The sequence below is a fragment of the Melozone crissalis genome, unplaced genomic scaffold (assembly GCF_028551555.1).
Source record: "Melozone crissalis strain CALT ecotype California unplaced genomic scaffold, PUWL_Pcris_2 ptg000009l_1, whole genome shotgun sequence".
Taxonomy (NCBI): Eukaryota; Metazoa; Chordata; class Aves; order Passeriformes; family Passerellidae; genus Melozone; species Melozone crissalis.
In genome coordinates, this window is record NW_026535787.1 from 14,008,754 (window position 1) to 14,032,935 (window position 24,182).

General features: G+C 34.4%; 1 protein-coding gene across 1 annotated transcript in view; it reads left to right on the top strand.

Moving 5' to 3' along the window:
* Nucleotides 1-24,182, top strand: part of NCAM2 (neural cell adhesion molecule 2) — a 268,232-nt gene that overhangs the window by 183,849 nt on the left and 60,201 nt on the right. The window contains exons 10-12 of the mRNA XM_054270307.1: nt 9,494-9,681; nt 10,349-10,445; nt 20,414-20,587. Of these exons, the coding sequence (XP_054126282.1) occupies nt 9,494-9,681; nt 10,349-10,445; nt 20,414-20,587 (459 nt within the window). The remainder of the gene's footprint in view (nt 1-9,493; nt 9,682-10,348; nt 10,446-20,413; nt 20,588-24,182) is intronic.

Sequence of the window (24,182 nt, forward strand, 5' to 3'; positions counted from 1 at the left end):
GATCTTTAAAAGCATTATACAGACCTGGATAAAAGAAAAATTAGTGATGAGAGACACATGAGGTCTTAGGTTTCACAGATTTTTCAATGCATTATTAGTACTGAAGAAAAATTGTAATTTTTGCATGTTCAATGTGCTGGATCATCTTTCATTACAGTGCTATTATTAGTTAGGGTGCCCCTACATCATTACCAAGTTGGAAAAGCTTTAAACAAGGAGCAATGAACAACACTTATGATCTTTGAAAGACTCTCTATGTGCCCTTAGAGTTTTCCCTTCGTTTTGTTCAAACTGTCATTAACCTGTCGGAAGTTTTCACAGCCCTCACCTAATTTTGTCCTCCCAGGTGCTCACATTATGTAACATGCTACAGTTTCTGACTGCTCTGTGTCACCAGGTGCAAATTCCTTTGGACAGTACTCCTTCTACCAGGGAAAGCCATTGAGCCACATCCTTTGGAAAATTCTGTTTTCCCATACACTATCCAGGAAGCATTCTAACTAAGAGACCTTTTTAGTTGAAATTACCAGTTTTTCCATCACTATTTTTGTTAAACCTCTCAATTTCAGTACTGCTACTGCAGCTATTAGATATGCTGGATGGTCCAAAAATGCTTATTTCCTCACAGTGCTCAAAGAGTAATATTTTGAGATAGAATAATCTGTGACAAATATCTTACATTGAATAATATGATACATTTTTGTATGAGATCAGCCATGTGAGTAGTTGATAAAATTTCTTTAAGATCTTTTAAGATTTCTTAAAAATCAATTTCTGAAAAAATGCATTTAAATAATTTTTAGTGTATTCCAGGAATATGAATGTTTTCTTAATATTGCTTTTCATTCAAACATGATTTTGGAGTCATATTCCATATTAGTTAAATATCAGCTTTGGGTGGTAAAACCAAAAATAATCATGCAACATGTGCAGTATAGTCTTTGCCTGTAAAGAAAAATGTGCAGTATTTGTTATAGTACTGTATTGCTTATCATTAACAGTCTTTTGTGTTTGGTTTTGTTTTTTTTCCTCGGCCACAATTTGAAACCAACTTATTACTGTTGCAGTATCAAACTTGGTTTCATTAGCTGATTATTCTTCTGTTTCGTTATGTTTTAGCTGTATTGCACTGCAGTTGAGTGGGATGCTTTGGATTCGTGCAATTTCATTTTATATATTTGCAAAAAATGATATACAACATTACTTAAAAGTGGATTCAACAGATTGAGCTACAAATTGTATTTACTTTCAAGGAAGAAAGGTTTTCAGTTGGTTAAAATGCTACTGCTGTATACAAGATGTCACAAATATTATCACCGAATCACAGAATAGTTTGGAGTAATCTTAAAGTTCATCCAGTAGCAACCCCTGTGCCATGGGCTGGGACAACTTTCACTAGACCAGGTGGCTCAGAGCTCATCCAAAATAGCCTTAAACACTTCCATGGATGGATGATCCACAATTCTCTGGGAAACCTTGACGTTGTGATAAATGTCACAAAAGGTTCCAGCTGCCTACTGCCATCATAAATCATGATAGATTCAAACAGTTCATAATTTGCATTTGGTTTCTGTTAAAATAGATCAGTGCAGCCACATCCCATCACTGCTCACAGAATCACAAAATGGCACTGCCTCTTTCCTGTCTCCTGGACACCACAGAAAAAACCTGACTTTGTCTTCTTTACACCTTCCCTTCATCCATTAGTCATGAGGACCCAGCTCTATCCTGTCATCACAGCCAGAAAACAACACTAATAAATACAAACATATGGCCTGGGAAAGAAACAAATTACAGGAAAAACAATTAAGAGAAAAAAAAATTGAAATCGTATAGGAAAAAAATATCCATCTTTTCTAATAAAATACTAATGGCTTTAGTTACATTTCTTCCTGTCAAATTTATAGATTAAAATGAGAAAGCAAAGATGGAAAAGGTCAACCTTTAACATCATGAAATAAGTGTGATAATTTTGACATAATATGAATGTCAGTTGTAAGATTTACCATTTTCCTTCTCTGCACTTGTGCACTTGCACAGAAAGAAGTTTACTGTGGCACTGCTGCGACTTCAAGGGCAAGAAAGTTGTATTCTGTGCAAAATATGAGGTTTATCACATACAGTCACTTTCCAAAACCATTTCACCAAACTTCCCAGAGTGAAGCAGAGTTGAATGCTCCCATTGTCTTTGTCTGATGTTACAGCAGTGTGTAAAATGGAGAAATTATTCATCTATATAATAAATCTACCTATTTTATAATAAATCTACCTGTTATTCAGCCCAAAAGCTTGTAAAACTATTTTGAAAAAAAATTCTATCCTAAAACCATTTTCCTTAAATATATGTTAATAACTTGTTAAACATGATATTCATATTAGAAATTTATCATAAATTTTTACCAAACAGAGCTCTCTACTACATGTTTTGGTTAATCTTGCTATCATTTAAAGTAGATTTTTGATAACATATTAGCTACTTTTTTGTTAATAGAAGAACAAAATTTGAAAGAATAAAATAATTTGGTTTTTTTTTGTTTCTAATAATTTAGTTATTAATGGATATATATGCCTCAACATCTTTTCTTGCTGTCATAAATTTTTACATCTGCAATTATGAAAAGTAAAGGTAGAAAAAAAACTGAGGAATAATTTTCTGATGCCTCCTTGAGCCTGGTTCTACATTGTGAAATTTAAATATTTACACTGATAATGAATACAATAAATTTTAAATGGTTTCCCAAGTATTTTCCTACTATATAAAATGTAATTCATATTACACAGTAATAATATGTGAATGAAAAAAAAGGCATCATGACCTTGTTTTACCTCCAAGACAGATCCATCAAAGCAGAGCCACAGCATCTGAGTATAATGAAGAAAATAATTGTGTGATATAATAAGTGTGGCACTGATATTTGAAACTTGAACAAAACAAATTTTTGGCGATTTTTGTTGTTTTCTAGACAGCACTGCTTGTAAAAATTAAGTAAAGAGATGAAAAGGCTAAGAGTGCTTGCTCCATACAGCAGCTATTATGATTTGAGAGAGACACAGACATTAGGGAATGGAGGGATGGTATCAATGAGGAGGCACACTCTGGAGGTAAGGGTGACAAGTAAGAAAATATGGAAGGTAAAGACTGAATTTTGTTCTGGAAATGTGACACATAGGACAGGAAGAAAGATGGGGTTGGGATCTTTGAGCAAAACATTGCAGTTTTTCACTTCTGCCTATAAGACAATAAAATAATCTAATATTTGATGGAGAAGTAAGGCCATACTAATTATTCCAGTAATTATGTCCTGGAATACATGTAAAAATTGAAAATTTGGTACAAACTGGCATCATTTGAGAGCAATGTGTTAACAATGGGCAGCACATGATAATTTTATTCCTAAAATGAAAATTGCTGGTAGTGATGGATCTGTAGGGGGAATTTTCCTGTCCTAGATCTGATTCCCAGTGTTGGTGATTCACAGGCATTCAAAATGATTAATAGACATATGCAAACAGTTTATTTTATACATCACTAGTGGCTTATTTTGTTTATTTTACCTAGGTATGATTTCTTTAGAATTTCTCCTTCTAATTTAAACTACTTTAGGCAATTTTAAATCAATTTTTTATCAATTCAAAGCAGACATTTCTATGAAATTAAAATTTCTTGGGCTTTAGTTTGTCTTTTGTGGATTTTGGGTGTTTTTTTTTTTTTTTTAAGCAAAAACAAATACAATTATTTAATGTCAAGTGAAATTCAAAGAAAAATAGGTGCATTGAATTTCTACAATTCTGGCAGCACCAAGCACCTGAGCCATGCATGCATTCATTGCCCAATATTATTTAATGTACAATTGTCAACATGCTTTGCATTTAGCAAAAAGTATCTTATGGAAATGGAGCAATTGGTAAAGTGTTTGAATATTAAAAATAATACCCAAGTTAAAGTTTCCAGGAACTAGTAGTGTTTGTCAGTAGGAGGGGGCTCTTACTCTTCATAAAGATAGAATCAGTCAATAGTAGATCATACTATTGATTATCAATGTCATATTTTAATGAATTTTGAGAGGAACTAAGAGAATGGGGAAGGGGAAAGGAAGTCTTACAACAAGTGTGATGTTTTCTGCACTTGCTTTGAAAGAAACAAGTACCTCTCAAAACTTTTAAAATCATGGGTTGGATTCCAGAAAAAAAAGACCCCTCTGGTTATAGGTAATAATCATGACAATTTAAAATCAATATGTGATGAGTTTCATTAGCTTTTCTATTTGGAAATTTCTTATGTGGGTCTTGGATGTTTTTCCTTACAGCCACAGGGTTATGATAGTAGCAGTAAGTAGCTGAAGATTTCCAATTCTTGTCTTCCTTTTAAGAATAATTATAGATTAAAATATAGTCACCTAACCACATTTTTGAAGTCTTTCTAATATTATTTCTTCTTTCAAATGAATATGTGACAGTTATTGTACTTTTCTGTGGAGATCCTTCTGCTTTGTATCCAAGGAGGAGCTATTAATTTTAAAATATTAACTATTGAAAAAGGTATAAGGGAGAAAGTACAAGAGAAAGATAGATGGCTGTTAACTAAATTGTGGCAGAGTTACAAAAAATTGAGGCACTTTTACAGGATCGATGGCAAGGACAGTACTAGATTTGCCAGAGGATGTGGTTTATTAAAGTCCTTGATGATGGGAAACTTATGCCAACATTAATCATTTTAGAGTGAGTCTTCCAATACTATACTGTAGGAAATGTCCCAGAGTCTTAGACCAGACAATCTGTCACATATTTTTATTACATGTTCCAGGGAAACAAATAGCCGCATTTTGAAAACCTATGTTCCTAAATTAAGAAGTACAAATCTGATTCTGCACACCAGATTTCATTATAGTTGTCTGGACACATGTACTGAATCAGGCAATTTGCTGTATCTAATTTTGTGTATGACACCAAACATACACCAGAGCTGGATCTTTGTGATCCTTAATTTAATTACTTTCTGGACAAGGCAGGTGATGTATTAGTCTGTTCTTGAATCACTGTTCCTGGACATTACAACTAACAAGGATATCTAAATGCTAGAGACAGCTTTCAGGTCAGAATTTGCTTCTTTTAAATAATCTTCTTACACAGGTTATCCAGAACTCGTTCTAATTGGAGTGCCAACCTGTCAGTTTCTCTCTTGCTTGGCAAAATAATCAGCTTGAGTTTAGCTGATGCTGGTACCATAACATTAACTACTCTAAAATGCCATTCTAAATTTATAATTTCTTACAGAATCCTGCACCCATAGAACAGCTTGGTTTAGTTTTATATCTTTGTCATATAGTCTTTGTTCCTTCAAGGCATCTTTTTTTCATTTGGGTTGCCTAATCTCTCCAAATTAATGTTCGATCTTGCATAGTTGAGCCTTAAAACCTTATGGACTTTAGCACATCCTGGCTGCAGCATCCAGAGCCCTGTGGCCAGCAGGTCAGGAGAAGTGATTTCTTCACTTCTCACCCACCTTTTGTGAGACCTCCACCTGCAGAGCTGCATCCAGCTCTGGGATGCCAAATACAAGAAAGACAGGGACTTGCTGGAGCAGGTCCAGGTGAGGGCCATGAAGGTGATCAGAGTGCTGGAGACAGCTGGGAGGGTTGGTGTTGATAAGCCTGGAGAAGACAAGGCTCCAAGGAGACATTTGCAGCCTTTCAGTGTGCAAAAGGGAGACTTTATATCTGCAGTGATAGCATAGGGACAATGGTTTTAAACTGAGATTTATCAGAAATTAGATTTTAGGGAGAACTCTTTTTAGTTATGAGAGTGATGAGACCCTAGAACAGGTTGCCCAGAGAAGCTGTGGATGCCCAATCCCTGGAAGTGCTCAAGGCCAGGCTGGATGGGGCTCTGAGCAACCTGGGATAGTGGGAGCTGTCCTTGCTCATGGCAAGGGGGATTGGAACTGGGTGATCTTTAAGGTTCTTTCCAACCTGAACTGTTCTGTGATATTCTGTGCATCTATTAAATAATATCAATGGTTAATTTTGTAAATTTTTTGCAGCTTTGGAGGATTTTACTTGTTTTGTTTTCAGTAAAGTGCTAAAAGGTCAGAAATAAGAAATACCATCGGGGTGTTTTTATTTTAATGGAATGTTCTCAAGCTCCTACTTCTACTTATCTGTTCAGAGCTCTAGTATGTCATCTTAACTTTTTACTTTATGTAAAAAAGCTTAAAAGGAACAGTTCATTTGCACCCTGCTTTGAATTTTGTCAGGTGTAAATTAATTCTCAGTTGCATAGAAGCTAAGCAGAAAGCATTATTATTTTTAATGGTTCTATTTTTCTAACTGATTTCCATCGAATCTTTTTATTTTTTAAAGAATAAATATATTGCATTTTAAGATCCTTTCATAGAACCCCTTTCTCATTTCTACTTGGTTTTATTTCATTTTCAATTGATAGAGCTTTCTGATAAATATTCTCGTTTTTAATGTAATTTGTTTGTTAGTTATATTATAAAACTGGTGGGATCAAGCTTTGTAAACATATAATATAGTCAGACTTATGTTTTCAAAGACTTGGCTTTAAATTTTGTTATTTTTCCTTATTCATTTATATTAAACATAATGTGTGTTTATGTTTGAGAAATACTAATTCTGTAACCATTAAAGCATACTAAGCAGACGTTAGTGATGAAGAGCATATAAGAAAAAACAAATTCTCTTTATAAACAAACTATTCCCTTCCAGCTCACTTTTTAGTTTCATAAGAAATGTAAATTATCTTTTATTTGTACTGTAAAAAGAAAATTACTTACAGAATTATATTCTTTTTGTAAAATATCACTCCAGGCATCTTAATCTGTTCCTGACTGGGAAATCAAAAATCATCTGTCTCAAGATAATCTTTTCATTTCAAGTCATTAGTGCAGTCCTCTTCTATTTCTCTACTGGAGCTCTTGACTGCTGGGGAAATGGCTGCAAAGCATTTTTACACAGGTTTTTGAGGGAAATTACAAAGCTCTTTTTTGAGGGGAATGCTTCACAATTGTGAGTTATTTCGGGATATATCTTTTTTTGACAGACTTTTAGTCCTACTTGTGGTTTGTTGTGTTTATGACTTTTAATACCTGTAGTTTTGGTGGTAGATGGCAGTCCATAACTCACCTATACATTTTTAAAATATCAAAAAATATATACAATGGGCATCCAAAATCTACCTTTAGAGGAGAGAGAAGTTGGAACTGGAAGTCCCTATTCACTTAAATGCTTTTATCTGCAGTACAGAAGTGTGCACTACTTTTTCACTCTTAAGTCTTAAAATAGGAAGTGAGTTTGCCACATGTGCATTGAGCATCAAACCACATAATGTTGTCTAGGAAGGAGGATTTCTCAGATTCAGAGTACCTTTTAATCTTCAACATTCATGTTAATGTTCATAAATGGAATGAACTTATTGTGAGAAATTGCACACTGGAAGACAGTGCTTACGTCAAATTTGTGAACAATTTGACGTAAAAAAACAACCTCATGAAGACTCTAATGAGATTTCCAGTCTATTTGTTGAACATGCTATTGATCCGTCTATTGAACATGCAGAAATGAGTTTGTGCCATTTTCCTTTAAGTGATTCCCACCATGAACCTAATTTCCAGAGGAAAAGCCAAGGCTCTGAGCCTTGGTATTCTGAGATTCTTGACCACAGCTAACCATAAAACACACTTATGCAGTTCGCTTTTTTCTTCATATTCTCCAGTAGTGTAAGACGTCACACTCTGAAGACTCTTTGATAGTCTGTTCTTTGCATTAAACTGTTTAGCTGCTGAAATATGGGGTGTTTAAAGGTCTGTGAAAAACAGGATCGCTAGAATTACTTATTAAAACTCTTGGAGCAGAAAGATGAACTCCTTTGTCTGGTAAATAAATTCATAGCCAGGCAAGCTTTACTTATTTAGATGAAAATGCTTGTTTTTCTACAAAAAGAAGGGCAGAACAGTTATTAAAGGAAATGCTGCTGGCCTTGAGCAATGTAGCAGCTTTGATCTGTGCTTTAAAACCTCTATTGATAACAATTTCTTTTTGCTCAGTCTGTATGCCTAGATGCAGCAGCAGCATATGTCATCAAAAGTTATGCTTTTTGACAGAGGCAAACAGGAAGAAGTTTAAAATGTGCACTTCAGGGAAAAAAAAAAAAAAAAAAAAAGAAAAAACCCAGTTGTTTTTAATCATTCCTGAAGCTAAATTTTGCTTCATACTAAAGATGCTCAGTTTTGGTCTCTGATACACCTATTAGGAACTTTCATACCTAAAACTAAGCTATATGTGAGAGGACTAGAATAGATTTTTCAGAGTGATATATGAAAACATTTTATGAGCTATTTATCAAAACATATATATATATATATACATATATATTTGTATATGTTTCTTAGATATTAAAAAGAGATACCATTGCAACAGCTGTAACTGATAATTCTCTTTTGGAATTTAAGCATTATGGGAGTTTCTGTAAATAAATATATATATTTTTTTAATACTGTGAAAAGATAGTAACGATGAAATTAGGAAGTAACACAAATCAATATTTGATAGAAAAACCCCACTATTCACCCAAGACATAAGAAGCAGAGGGGAAAAGCTAGTCCCTCTCATTTTATAGAGATCACTAAACTTCCTACTCTCCAGAGAAACAGAGAGTAAAGAAATAAGTCTTGTTACTTCATGGCACTGTGGTCTGAAGATCACACTTTGTAAACCAACAATTTCCTCTGTGTCAAACTCAGTGTTTGGTATATGTCAAATGCAGACATTTCTTTCAAACCAGTCAGGTTTGTAAGAAAAACACACCAACTTTTTTTTTCCTTTTCAGGCTATAGCTTGATAATTTCAAAAGGAACTGATACAAAGATTGTCCTAAATAATGTACACACAACATATTTTCTGCAGTAGGTAGAATACATTGTAACATTTTTTTGTATTCTTTTGCTATTTTTAAAGTTTTATTTCCACAAATAAACATGTCTCTTTAAAAATATTTCATGAAGTATAATAAAGTTCCAGGCAGAAATGGGTGAAGCCAGAGCACGAGAAAATTTGAGTGAATGTAATTTCTCCATAGCAAAAGAAGACACTATGAAATCAGCACATGAACAGACAATGTATGTTTTTAGGTCACCTCCTTTTTTCATATGAAGGTCTGGCTGAAGACTTTGTCATCCTCAAGAGGAAACACTCTTCCTCATTTCTGAGAGAGTGTCTTTAAAGGGCAAGTGATTGCCTAAAGTTAAATATATTTGACAGATATTCTCTTTCCCAAGAAGTTCAGCTGAAACCGTTTAGGAGAGGAGAATCTTACCAAGATAACTCATGATTAAATACTGAAACTCCCATGTTCTGTAGTAAACTTACACAAGAGTCAATTGAAATTTTTCATTGAACATGAAAGCTTGGATATGGGTATGCAGCATGTTTTACTAAACCAGTTAATAAACTTGTGCATTACTTCTTTCTTCCAGATGCTCCAACATTCCTGTCCAATCAAACCATGTATTACTCTTGGGAAGGCAATCCCATCAATATAAGCTGTGAAGTGCTGGCAAATCCATCTGCCTCAGTTCAGTGGAAAAGAGGAAAATTAGTTTTACCTGTAAAAAATTCAACTCATTTGAAGACCTACAGTACAGGAAGAAAGCTGATTCTGGAGGTAAGATTTCAAATTGAAATCAGTGTGGTGGCAGAACATAATTTTGTCCTCAGTTTGGCAACACTGTGAGTAGTGTAGAGTGTATTTGAAGATAAAACTTACAATTTAATAAGTAACGCTCCTAAAAAAGGAACAAAACAACAAACAACTGTATATGAACTGTTCTATCTACACATATCTTATGAGCAGTTAGAAAAAAAATCTTATTTGAATGGCTTATGCTCAGTTTTCCAACTGTACCCAACAAAAATATAATTTGCATTTATTGGAAGTAAAAAACCCCATAAATAGATATAAAACTAAAATATCAAGCTAAGACTGAAAATTCAAATTACTGTCTCATAGCTGTTTGGTGTCTACAAACAAAGTTTTTATTTTTTGGGGTTTTTTACTTGTTTGGGTATTTTAAAATTATTGTTTAAAGGTGAAATTTAAAGATGAACAATGTCACTATGTTCCATTATCATATTTCTTCATTTGAAGTTGAGAAGGGGGAGTCAAACATGAAAAAATATGTATTTAGGTCTGTGTTTGGAGAATATACTAGATATGTTGAAGTAAGAACACATCTGCATATTGCTTAAGGAGAAAATACTTGAATCTCTAATTTTAAAAAAATATGTATTTATTAAGCAACTAATATTTACAAAATGTATTTATTTTACAGATTGCTCCCACATCTGACAGCGATTTTGGACGGTATAATTGTACAGCCACAAACAGAATAGGAACAAGATATCAAGAGTATACACTTGGTCAAGCTGGTAAGTTAAAATGTTGCTTCCTTTTCTTTAAATATTTTTTCCAAATTTAATCAACATTAAGTTCAGACACACTGTCCTCTGTTTATTTTATTCCATGGACTGTTTGCAGATAATTTAATTGTCTAAGAGCTGAGCTGCACTATGAAGTAAAATAAACCAGTTCTCTCAGAATATGAATCTTCTTTTGATTTAATTTCAAGGCCTTCTGAAACTTGAAAAAAATCAGTCTAACCTTTTTTCCTTTGTTCTTACTATATCCTACATTTATAACAAAGTATTTTTATTACTTCAGCAGAAAGACATATGGCTTGCAGGCAGTAAAAAGTAAGAAGGAATTAGAAAATTATTTTTTTCCTTTTTCCCCCTCATATTTTCTTGATAAAGCAACAATGACAAGAGACTGAAATACATCAGCAAAGAATTTCTAGCTCCATTTGCACTTTTACTTATTTAAAAGTAGAATTTGACTGGAGTGCTAGATTGAAATAATTTAAACTCTGAGATATTCTACACCTTTTTGTTACAGGATGTCTGAAAATTTTTATTTCCTTCTATTGCTGTTTAGGAAAATAGAAAAATCTGACTGTATGTTTGTTCTTTGGCAGAAATAACTATTAACTGAGACCAAATAAGATTTTTTAGCACTGCTTTCAATTATATTTCCTTGTGGAATGGAGTAACTCAATATATATATTTTTTTTTTTTTCCTTTCTCATTAGGACACATACAAGTGATGCTTAATGTTTTAGTTGTAAGTTTTGGTCTAGGATTTTTGTTTTGTTTTGTTTGTGTTTGTTTTGGGTTTTGTTTGTTTGTGGGTTTGGTTATTTTGTTTTTGTTTGGTTTTGGGTGTTTTATTTTGCTTTGGGGGGTTGTTCGTTTGTTTTCTTTGGGTTTTGTTTGTTTGTTTAGGATTTTTTGTATTAAAAAATTTAGACTCCTACTCCAGGAGGACTTTTAGGGGAGCATTGCTGAAGCATGCACATCCAGTCACAGGGAAGCTCTCTGACTTGGCCTGCTGCTATTATTTGAGAATTTTTGCTGCATAGGGCAGTTATTTTCTTTTGATGTCTCAGGAGTTATAAACCCTATTATTTATTAATATTCTCCCTGGACTTTGAACACAGTTTAAAAGTTTTTCTCATCACCTCTGTAGGATTCTAGAACACATTTCTACTGTAATATATCTTCTGTTTTTGAAGAACTATGAAAAGTGCTGAACTTCCTAAAATAGGAAAATGAGGGGTTCGAATTTATGACACAATTTTACATCACTTAGAACATGCCTTACCCTTCATTTAACAACTTTTTTGGCGCGTTAGCTGTGGTGTGATCTTACCTTCCTTCAACAGCTACATTTGACCACTGACAAAAAAGCTTTTCTTGAAGCCATGAACATAAATCCTAGGAAAGGAAGGAAAATCCTCACTTGCATCCCTCTGGGGTCTTACCTCTCAGGAGAGAAAATGATGAGAAAATGTTTTGGTTGCCACTGTGTGCTGTTTTTTCATAAATGTGTATACACTTGGGAGAGCATTTCAACAGATATTCTCCAGAATGTTTTCTTTTCCTTAGATTTGCAGAACAACATCTCAACAACATCACAACAAATGAGACTACATGATGACTATTTTAGCTATGTATATATCCCCTGCTTTTATAATTTATTAATTAATCAATTGTAATAAAGAATATTAGCTTTGAAAAGTTAATTGAAAAAGCACGGAATATTTTGTCATTTTACTTCAGAAAATTCACACATGAGCACCCCTGGAAATGCAAGGAAAAACAAACAAACTACAATACTTTTTTTTGCTTTTTAATACAACTATATCAGAAATATTAGTGATGCCAGTGTTTTAAACAGATTAATATTTTATACTTCTGCAGTGTTTTGTTTATGTTTTTTCCAGGCATGTCTTCAGGAAACTCGATGAAGACTGAAAAAATATGTATTGTAGTTATAAACATAACAAGGGGAGTGAGGATAAATAGAGTTATGGGAAGAGATCATGTAAAGCATCAGCTATCTGGGGATATTCTAGATAATGATATTAAATGCAGAAAATAGAAAAAAAAAAAAAGCAATTAGTAGTTTATTAGTAGTGATAATGAACAACGCTGGAAAAACTGGATTTGGGGTGTCACTGTGCACTGCTATGCACTACTTACCATAGTGTAATGCGTTATATTCAGTATCCTGAAAGATTGATATTTTTAACATTTGCCTCTAAATAGACTTTTGTTTTGGAATAAAACCCCAAGCTGTAATTCACTGTTACAAGTTTTGCACTTAAACTGGCATCAGCTGGAAATGGAAAATGATCAGGAATGCAAAGGATAAAACCACTATAATAGATACAGGTATAAGATGTCAAATGCAGCTTTCTCCCTAGTTTTATTACCTTGGTTGCTTCACTCTGGTTAATTAGGAATGCCTAATGATTGATATTTCCCATATTAAAGCCTATAAAATCATTTCATGCATTTCAATGCAGCATACTTTGCCTCCTGGCTTTGATTATAAATACAAATGCTGGGGCATAGAATATTTTTACAAAAGCTCTGTCAAGGAAAAAAAAATACAATTCCTAGCTGAGAGACAGTATTAAGTAAAGTATGGTGCTAAGTTAAATTTGATCACAAATAATGATCATTTTGCTAAATAGTTTTCTCTTTAAGTTCTGCAGGAATACTTGTTCCTTCATGTTTCATTCAATTTTCTGATTTGCTGGATTTCAGCACAATCAAACTACCTTTTTATATTAATTTAATGCTACTTAGGAAGTTATCATACTGTCAAAATTCCATTATCTTTATTCGTGTTCCCTTCCTTAAGAAATTACTTATTGATGATTTTAGAAAGGAAGATTTATTTCAGAATTGATGTGCAATTTATAGCCATATTTGTATGACAGAAAAAAGCATGACTGTTCACTTGGATTATACAGAGCAACTGAATCAGACTGAATTCCATTTAAACCTTTCAAAACAACTGAGAAGCTGCCGAGTATTTGAGGTTTCATTCTGGAAGATGATGGCCTGCTTAGAAACTTTAGAGTTTTGTTGAAAGCTTAATGAGATGTTCCCATGACCTGATTGTTCTGGTGATGAACTTTTAAAAAGAACACATGGGTGACCCCCTTTTTCATTGCCCAAGCTTTTAAAATGTTATATGTGTAACATATAGAATGTGAAAAGAACAGCAGCCACTTGTTACCTCTGCAAATTAGTTTTTTCATGTCAGCACAACAGCCACAATTTGTATTTTAGAACTTTACTTGCACTCTGGTTTTTGTCTAAGTCAGGCTTATATTTTGGCAAGCCAGGTCAGCTTGGCTGGTTGCCCCAATGGTCTCAGAGGCTGAGGGGAGCACAGATATTTCTAAGATTTGTCCAAATCTAGTTTATGCATAGTTTATGTGAAATATCACTATGCAGGGAGCCAGTATGAACTGGAAAAGCATTCTTCTGTTTCTTTGAGATCTCAGTATAATTATTTCAAATGTTTTGTTTATGTAAGTAGAAAGACGCACAGCTGCTGGTAGTTTAGGATCATGTTATTGGAATAGGTATTTTAATATCTTAAAATGGTAAATTTCAAGCTTGTGACACAGAGATAAACAAGAATTTTTAAGGTTTCTCTTTTTTAAGATAATAATCTAGATTTTCTACATAGCTGGATGTATAGCTGGGCTGAATATAGAGCCCTAAAAAGTCAACTATGATTCACCTCTATGGATCTCATAGCCTTACTCTTCCTAGACTTTTCTTTCCCCTTCTTCCTTGTATTCTGGGATGACATAAGATTTAAAAGTTCTGCTGTGGTTAGGAGCAGTTTTCACTACACCAGGGTGCTCAATGTCCTGCCCAGCCTGGCCTTGAGAACTTGCAGAGGAGCATCCACAGCTCCCCTGAGCAAATGGGAGATGCTACATCTGCTAGAGATGTATGATTTATCTTTTTCCTTTCTACAGGAATATTACAGGGAATTAAAAAACAAAAAGTCAATGATGTCATTAGATATTTAGAACTCCTACACCATTTTATTGAATTAGATACTCTTTAAGCATCCTGTGCACACAGAAAGTCAGTGAACATGGGATACAATGACAACAAGAGCAAAAGGGAAAGACCATAATTGAGCTTCACAGAAAATGCACCCTGTAACCTCTTTTATAGAATAAAGTCATGCCCAAAATATGAAAAGGCTGATTGACAACTGGCAAAGGCTACCAGATCATATTTAGAAATTTACTTGTCTGTAAATTCATCCATTAACCAGCTGGCACTTTGCCGCTGGTTAATGGATGTTCCTTATTTCACCAAGTATTTGCATTTCCATGCAGGTAAAATAAAAGTCATAGGACTTAATTTTCCATGGAAAATAGTATAATGAAAGAAAAAATAATGTTCTGCCAAAAACCCATTTGTCTCCAAAAAGACCTAAAATCTAGCTTGCTGTTCTAAAACTTGCCATTCACATAATAGCAGCATCAGCTAAAGGATTTTTATTGAAAAATTAACCAAACTGCAACACATTTTCAATTAGAATAGGTATGAAACTATCAACATAGCAGCAGTGTTTTGCTTTGTGTGCATGTGTCTTATTTTAATTTATTATTTATGTATTTGTTTGCTAGCTGTGGTCTTACTAACAGAATTTGGTTTACTAACTGAATGCTTATTTTTCCAGAACTCGCAGAGATTTGGCAAAGGAAATATATGTAGATCCAATATTGAGGTTTTTTTTTTCCCATTCTAAGGATGTACAAGCACAAGCTATTTCATAGAGATTTTTGACTCCAGAAGCTCATCTGGGGACTAGACTTCCCAGCTCATCTCTTTCTTTGCCAAAGCTCATCTCTTTCCCTGCCAAGGTCCTGGTGCTATTTAGATTCAGCATTTAGACATGGTTATTTTCAGTCAATATACATGCCAGATGTACAGAAAGAGGAAAAGCTGGAGAACTGCAGTAGAAACATACTGACAGGAGACAAGAGCTGACTGGAAGATCAATCCCTGAGCCCACTACCCACTCTCACAGAATCACTTCCTTTTCTCTGTTTATACCAAGGCTGCTAAACTCTGAGAGGGAGTTATGGTCTTCCATAAAGCTATCAAGAAAAGCTTGAAAAGAAAATCCCCAGTGATAAAAAGTGGTCATTTATTGAACAAGTTTGGTCATAATTGTAGGGGACTTTACACATCAGTGGAGGCAAATATGAACTCATAATTCTGTGTGTACTTCTCTATCAGCTCTATCATACTGTTTTTGGAACCAAACCAATTCTATTTAGGCCATTGTATCACAAATTCCATTTGTGCAAACCAGCGTTATGTGCTGAGTACAAAATAGATGAGGTGCAATTTTACACCTATTGTTTGGAGGAGATACTATGTGGTTTTATTTGATTCTTGTCGTGTTCCAATGTGGGGAACTGCAAGGAGTTCTTTTAAAAATAGATGATCTAGAATGAAGTTAAGTCAACCAAGACAACATTGTACCTGAGAACAGTTTGTTGGTACCAACAAACAAACAATCAAAATACAGAACTGGTGTACTAAAGAGGGCTAGAAAAGACAGAAGGAAGGAATGGAAATGGATGGATGGAAAAGGATGAATGGAAATGGAAAAGGATAAAGGTGAGGCAGGGGGAAGAGAGAGAGAGAGAGAGAGGAGAGAGAGACATGAATCAGGCATTAGCACCAGAGGCAGGGACATGGGGGCAAAGCAGGCAGGGCTCTGGTCAGGGACACAGGGAGGCAGGACAGACACGAGGGTGACCAAAAGCCAACAAGGGCAGGAGAGCCAAAAGGCAGGCTGAGGCCAGGGCAAGAAGTACATGTCAAAAGACTGGAGCCAAACCAAAAATCAAGACCAAAAGGCCCTCAGACTCAAATATGCCAAAAAACAAGGCACAAAAAGCCTAGTCACCAAGGCCAAAGCTAAAAAGCCCCCAGCTAAAAGACAAGTCTCTAAAAGCCCCCAGGAGCTTGTTGAGGAGTCACTTTTATACACCCTGGCTCCTCCCAAAGTCTCTCCTGCTGACATGAGACCACTGGCCCAGTCCAGCCTTCCACTGCAGTCTATTGCTAGAAACCTTTCACCATTGTTTGGAGAAACCTCTTTGGGGAATGAAGCCTCCTTGGTGGTCTCCTGCTGACTGCCTGTCCCATGTGAGGTGTGAAATGATGACCAGGCAAAGCGTCCCCAGAGACAAGGGGAGACTTTCCTCCACCTTCTCCTGGCTGTCTCCAGCAAGTGGCACATGTGCAACCCCTGCCCCAAACACCTCTGACAACCAGTCTTGAAACAGAAATCAAAAGTAAATTGTCTCCTCACAGTTCTTTAATATCATACATAAATATTGTCACATTTTGGACAGAGAAATAAATGTTGTGGAAAGATGAAGTTGACAAAATGTCTGGCATTTGTTGTGACTTGTATGCCTTTAATTTAAAGGCTGAGTTTGTGATGAATTTTCTCTTTTTTTGACAGCAGTCTAATGACAAAAAAAAAATAGCAGTGGAACTTCCAGGGATGTATTCTGGAATCTTTGCTATCACTAAGTGATCTTTAAATCACAGAAAGTAAATCCCCTCCTTTTTCCACTTTTTAGTCCTTCAGCTTATATCTACAAGAGTATATGAATTAGTGATCACTGCCTGTAGCTAACCTCCTCTGAGATTCATTTTGTTGGTTGGTTTCAGAATGAAAAAGAACAAGAAAAATCCAAAGCTCTATCCTTCCAGGCACAGGCTTCAGAGTACACAGTATTGCAAATTATTCTTCACTCCTGCTAAACAGTGATCCAAAAGCCTTGCAATTCTAACATGAAAATCACAGCAATGCTCCAAGTAATTAGAACTGACAGGGGACAGCTCAAATGCAGGAATGTTTATCTGGATCAGGACCAGAAAGCTGTATACCTTGCATGATCAAATTCATTCTCATTAGAGAACCACAGAATTCGATTCAATTCATTATGGTGTTATTGATCTTCATTGGGGAAAAAAGTTACAGATCTACCTAGCTGGAAATAGATAGTAGGTATTTTGATATATCTTGATGGTATTTCTAGTATTTGGTTTTGGTTTTCACCAGGAATGTATTTCATCTATATTTTCTTCAGGTGATTCACTTTCTTCCTTACAACTGATATAGTTCAACTTTGAAAACTGCATAAAATTTACCTGCGTGCGTGGGTGACTTGGAATGTGAGATGCATATTTAAAGTAGTATTGTGGATGTATTTTACACTTCAGTGAGTTCCAAACATATTGCATTGTGCTAGTTACACAAAATATTGTACTAGGTTTTCAAAGGAGCTTCATTTCATGCTTATTATCAACTGGAATCATATCTTCCTCTGGCAGAAATTATACTAGAATCTGCAGTAGCACACATAAGGTTCTTCCTGAAGGATTTCATCTTCCCTGTGCCATGCTTATTATAGTTAAACACAGACATTAACACACAAGGAAGAGAGGTCTCCCTAATATTTGGAAAGCCAAGAACAGAACGGATATGTAAATAATATTTTTGATTCATACTATAGACCAAATAATTGTTTTGATGCAGACGGAATCACCAAGGAATTGGCTTATTAAAAATATTATCCAAAAACTAACATCAAAGTAGTATGAATGAAATTAGGTATTCGTTCATCCCCTGGTTTTGTTTGTTTTATTTTGAACAATTTTAATGAGGGAAAAACAATTTTCAGAAGTTTAGGAGCTATTTTTAATACTGCTGGTATCCACAGCAGCTTTTAGCTTGTAATTGAATCCAAAGACCATTAATCTTTAGTACTGAGTATTGATATTAATCTTCCCAAGTGATGGTATCCACATGGCTCATACAGTGCCATTCTGCTTAGGTGTGGCTGTCCTGGATTGCTTGGCTGGGATTCTTACACTGTATTTTTCCCACTTTTCTCAGAACTGCCATTTGAGCTCACGAGAGAAGGCATCTGTACACATTGTGGTTCTTATGTACTTAATGGCTATATAGGGGGAAAAAATAAGTATTTCTCTCAGCTCTAAGGAGAATCTGAAGGATTGGCCACAATTTGGTTATAATCCTCTTCCTGTTTTTGATTTTTGGGTGAATACTGACATAACAACCAACTCACATTCTTCTTCTATGTGGTCCCAGAAAAAAACAGTCTGTATGGTTTTTGAACATAATTTCTTTTTTCTAAAGACCTCCAACTTTTTGACCCATTTAGAAAGAGATCCAAAAACCAGGTCTGTTCTTTTTTATGGATTCGTAGCAGACTGGTTACATTTGGTCATGTTCTATCTGATCACAGATCTTCAATCCATTTCTAAGAAACGTGAAAATTTCTTGCAAAATCCCATGTCCTGATAATTGTTTTCTGGAATAGGAAAGGATTTGAATCCCTCAGGCTGAGACTTGAATTCTAGTAAAATCTGTAATGTAATGGATTCACATAGTTGTGTCTTTAAGTAAGAGATGTTACAACTTTTCTATCCATATAAAAAAAAATCTACGCTGGATTTAACCCAGTGAACAGCAAGTGTTGGAGGTTTCAGGAGACCTGGAATCAGAAATTCCAGCTACAAGAGGTGTGATATTTGCATAAAAACACTCAAGTCTGACAACTGACAGAGATGTTCTTCTGAGAAAAAGAGTAAGTTTCTGATAATTAAAAGGTTATATAAATCAGGGCCTTTAGACAAGATTTGGCAGTGTCCTTTTCCTGAGAATTTGTGACTGAATATGTCATTAAATCTGTTCTTTAATATTTTGTACAAATTTTTGTCTCATTTTCATTCAAGTACCAATGCTGGGTGAAGCTCAGATTGATTTCTTTTTATTCACCGCTGTCTGACAGCCTTTGAATACAGACAATATTTTATGTAAATGGTTCATTACCCACTAACTGAATTACAGGCTTTGGCTCAAATTCTGGCATGTCCTTACAAAAATATCTTTCATAACACGGAGACAAAAGCAATGTCAAATCTAGAACAAGGTATGCAAATAATTTTCAAATGGATCAGAAAGCAAATTTTTAATGGTGCTTCAAAACCCTGGTATTTTGTCCACAGAATTAAATTCTTCCTATCATTTTCAGTACCATTTTTTTTATAATTATAACTCTTTAAAATGTAGAATAATTAGAAAAGCTAGTCTTTTGACTTCTATGTTTTTGATCACAAATCATAAAGATAATGTAGTATTTCTATTCTTAAAGATGTACTGACTCGAATGTTATTTTTGCTTTTGTTTCATATGTAGAATTTCAGCACCTACAAACACCTGCTTTATTTTCATAGATCTTTTCTACTTTAAAAGATATACTCTTGCTTTTGATTCCAGAGAAAATATTTCTTTCAACCTAATTTGTAAATTAGTTCTCAAGCTGAGCAGGGGATAAGAAACCTTCCATTAATGTATTTTGTTAGTAGCTTGAAATCTAGTCTTTGAAAAAAAACAGAAAAAGAGATTCACGTATTAAGCTGTGTTTCAGAATTCCATAAAATGGCTAAATTATTTATAAGGTTCTTTGTCATAAGCTTATTTAAAAGAATTTAGACTCTGAATGATCTAATTAGCTGTAAATGTTTGTTTTGTTTAATTTGATATAAAGTTTGTTATTCTCTTTTGCATAATTATACCGTCAACAGTCTGATCTCTTACATTTTTATATCATGAAAGTAGCTATTAAGAAAGATCATATTATAAAAGAAAGGCAAAAATGGAAAATATTTTTGCAGTAAGTTAACATACAAGGAAATTAATTAATGTGGTTTTCTTACAGCTCTGTAGTAGTAAGCTTAAGTTGTTTATCTAACACAAATATTAAGTTGTTTATCTAGCACCATATTCAATATTATTTTTGGAAGACTCTAAGGAGACTTTTGTGGGCAGATTATCAGCTGCTTAGGTCTGCCTGGTTGTTGCTGATTTTTAAACTGTGTTTGTGCTTTTGCAGATGTGCCATCAAATCCGTACGGAGTACGAGTTTTAGAGCTGTCCCAAACCACTGCCAAGGTTTCCTTCAATAAACCAGACTCACATGGGGGTGTGCCCATTCACCACTACCAAGTGGATGTGAAAGAGGTAGCCTCGGAAACCTGGAGAATAGTTCGCTCCCATGGAGTTCAAAGTGAGTATACAAAAAATAAATGGAAGTATTTCAGCTGAGAAGAATGTCCAAGGAAAATACTGTAAGTATTTCTCAGCTGTTTCTTTATTTGTCTTAGTCCAGTAGCTGCATCTCTGTATTAGTGTGGAGTTGCTAACACCAGTTAGAAATAGTCCTGCAATTTTGTGAAGGTAAACTGTTTGTTTAAAAAAAAAAAATTACAACTGTTATGAATTTTTCATGTCCAAAAGCCAGCTTTTGAGGCTATACATTTCAAAGAGAGTATAAATGACATTGTATTTGAGAATGTGCATTATGTATGCAGCTAAATGAATAATTTTAAATAAGCTATTATATAATACTTAATTCTGGACACATTACTGATTGTGAACTACTTAATAGCTTTCTACATGCCTGTTAATATTCAAGATACCTGTTTCAAAAGCATATCATGTTTGTTCAACGAACATTAAAAGCCCTCTAAAAGGATATTTACTTGCATGTCTCTTGGCAGAAAAGAGCATAAGCCTGCCCAAACAGACGAGAGTTCTTCAGCACCCTGATGAGTCGGGGGGTTCGTACAGAGTAATGTTAACTCTTGTATCCAAATATGCCTTTTGGTATTTTCAGTGCTACTTAAGGCAGCCTCAGCAGTTTTCTGATTAATTCTTCAGCAGGTAAATGGTTTCGCAGTGATCAGCAGAGTCACAGGAGACAAAATGTTACAAATCTAAAGTGTCTCTTTCCCTTTTACATACTGTAATACAAAAATTTTGCACTAAAGTGAACAAGTTCAAAATTATAGAATTATTTCAAAGAAACATATAATGAACATTTACTTAATATGTTCAAAAAAAAAAGGTTTATAACTCCTTATCTTTTGTTTTTCTTTGCTCAACACAAATATAACTCTGTATATAAATGTAATAATGTAAATCAGGGTAACATTCATTTTATTCCAGTAAAGCTTGAATTTCTCTCAATACTAGAAGATCTAAAGAGGAACGTGCCTGCCCTCTATTTGCAGGGCAGGCCCATTAATGGATATTGGTGTACTTCTTCCATTTTCTTCATGCAATGTTGCAGATCAAGTTAGAGACTTTTATTCTCATAGCTACTTCCTTCAATGAATTTGCAATAATTGTTTTCTGATATGAACTATATCAAAAGAGTAAAATTTGAAGTGACCAGTCTGCATAGTAAGGTGCAAGGTACTCAAATGAGTAAAAACTCAGTGATTACGGAGTCAATCAGTCAATCACACAGATGATTGATTTCATTGTAAAGCCTGAACAAACATATGTCCTCAGTGTTAAATTTGCAAGAAACATATTCACCTCACTCCCTATAAAACTTTCATATTATTTCTGGTTTTGGGAAGTTTGTTAAATTATTATTTAATTAAAGTAGGAAAGGTGTAATTTCACAGATACTTGTTACTTGAGTTGGCTGGAGCTGCCTTCTTTAAAAATTCACTTTTCTTTTGAAACATTCTTTCAGCATTGAGTGTTGTTGGTCACTTTGGAGATTCCTGTATAACATGAATTGGTCTTGGAGTCGTTTTGGTCCAAGACTTGTTTGAATTCTATGGTTCTAAAATTGGAGAAGAGTGACAGGTACAAATATACCTGCAGTCCTGATGCAAATGTTACCCCCATGAAGGAGATTGTGAGCATTTAGGATATCTGCTGCCACTCATACTCATATTAAATATTTCTTTGGCAGAGAGCTGTATTACTTCCTGAATACTGTTGTAATATTTCCCCGAGTCCTCCTTTGTATACTCTACTCTCCTTTTTCTCATGGACAATTTCAGGAGGTGTACCATCTTGCAAGCATGTTGTCTTCTTCATTCCATTGTCTCCTAATTGTATGCTGAAAGGTTTTCTTGAGAAAACAAAATAGTTCACATGATTTTGGACAATTTGGACAATTAAAGATACCTCTTAATAGCATCTGTTACCAAAGATTACTCCAAGTGATGACAAAAACTAGTAAATATGAATACAACCTGAAAAGCCATCTTTGTCTACAAAGAGACCCATAGTAAATACATAAATATTGAAAAGACAGTGGGAAATATTAAAAATTAATACTACATTCATAATTAATTCATGATGTTTTCTGAAATCTCTACTGATATACCCCTGTGTAGAAGGATTGAGACTATATATCCTATATTTCTCTGAATTGCTCTCTGAACTATTTTAGAAATCAATAACTACTTCAGATTGTCAAACATTTACTAAACAGAAGACATCTTGTTTTCATAAATCTTATTGAAGCTACATTATGTGATTGTATAGGGAAATCAAAAGTGACCAGGTTTCATTGATCAGAAGTCCCTGCAGATATTCTATAATAAGTTGAAAACTTGTTCTGTTTGGGAAGTACTATAGGACCAAACCAGAAAAGCAAAATATGTTACCAAAGCACAAAGATAACAATCCAGAACAGAAAAAGCTTTTGCAAATGGAGATGTCAAAACACAAAATTAGTGTCCTTTTTTAAAAAGGAAATGCTGCTAAATTTAAATTGAATTCTTCTGGAATATTGAGCTTTTGCATGTTTCTTGGGCATTCAGAATGGTTCAGCAGTTTTTCTAAAACATCCATTTAAAATTCTCTCCATTTATATTTCACCCTACTTAAAGTGTCATGTTAAGATAACCTTGAGATACCATCTCCAAAATCCCTATTTTCAAATTCCTGAAATATTTTTCAATGAAGCAAAAGCTTCTTTGTGTGAAGCTCTATTAGTGTCAAGGTGCTATTTTGTTTTGTTTTCTTTTGCTTTTTTCTTTCAGCTTTTTGAGACGTTTAGGATAGTTTATTAAAGGATAATAGCAAATACGTGGCCTTGGGACAGTTTCTGATTGTGCTTAAATAATGAAGAACCACTTTCCTAGCATGCCTCAGCATCATCTCAGCTAAGAGGAGGATGTTTAGAATGCAGTCAGTTTCCTGTATTACCATTTGTAGTTGGATCATCATACTTTCCACACTCATTCAATACTCCTTAATGGAAACAAAACCACTTTTTCCATCTGTTCACAGTTTAGGGATGGTTTATGGCTAAGATTCAGATATAAATGCTGTTTACACAGGGACAGATAACTGCTTGCACATTTCAAGTGGTGGTGCATGCATAATGCACGGGCCATGACTTTTTTCCCAATAGTAAGTGACAAAATATTCTGAAATTTTACAGGATGGTTATTTATCAGTCAGATTTAACTCAGGCAGGGTAAAACTGCAGACCTTTCTTGCCACAATGTAGAAAATGTGCCGGTTCTAAAAACACCATCAAGGGAAAGAGACAGAAAAATTTACATGCAGGAAGATGTTGTACCTGGAAGACTCAGAATTCCAATACAGAGATTTTCAAGGCTAACAACAAAAACCAACCATAAAGTCACAAAATTAATGAAAAATACATTTTAAAATTAAACAAGCCTCACAGAAAATGTGGCTACAGAAGCATGTTTATAAATAAAGCATTAATAGGCGTTTCAAAAAACTGTTTTGGGAATAATTGCTCCTAGTGCTAGACAGGCGTTAATTTTCATTTGGTTATGACCCAATAGCTATGTATAAAACCTTTTACAACTAAGATT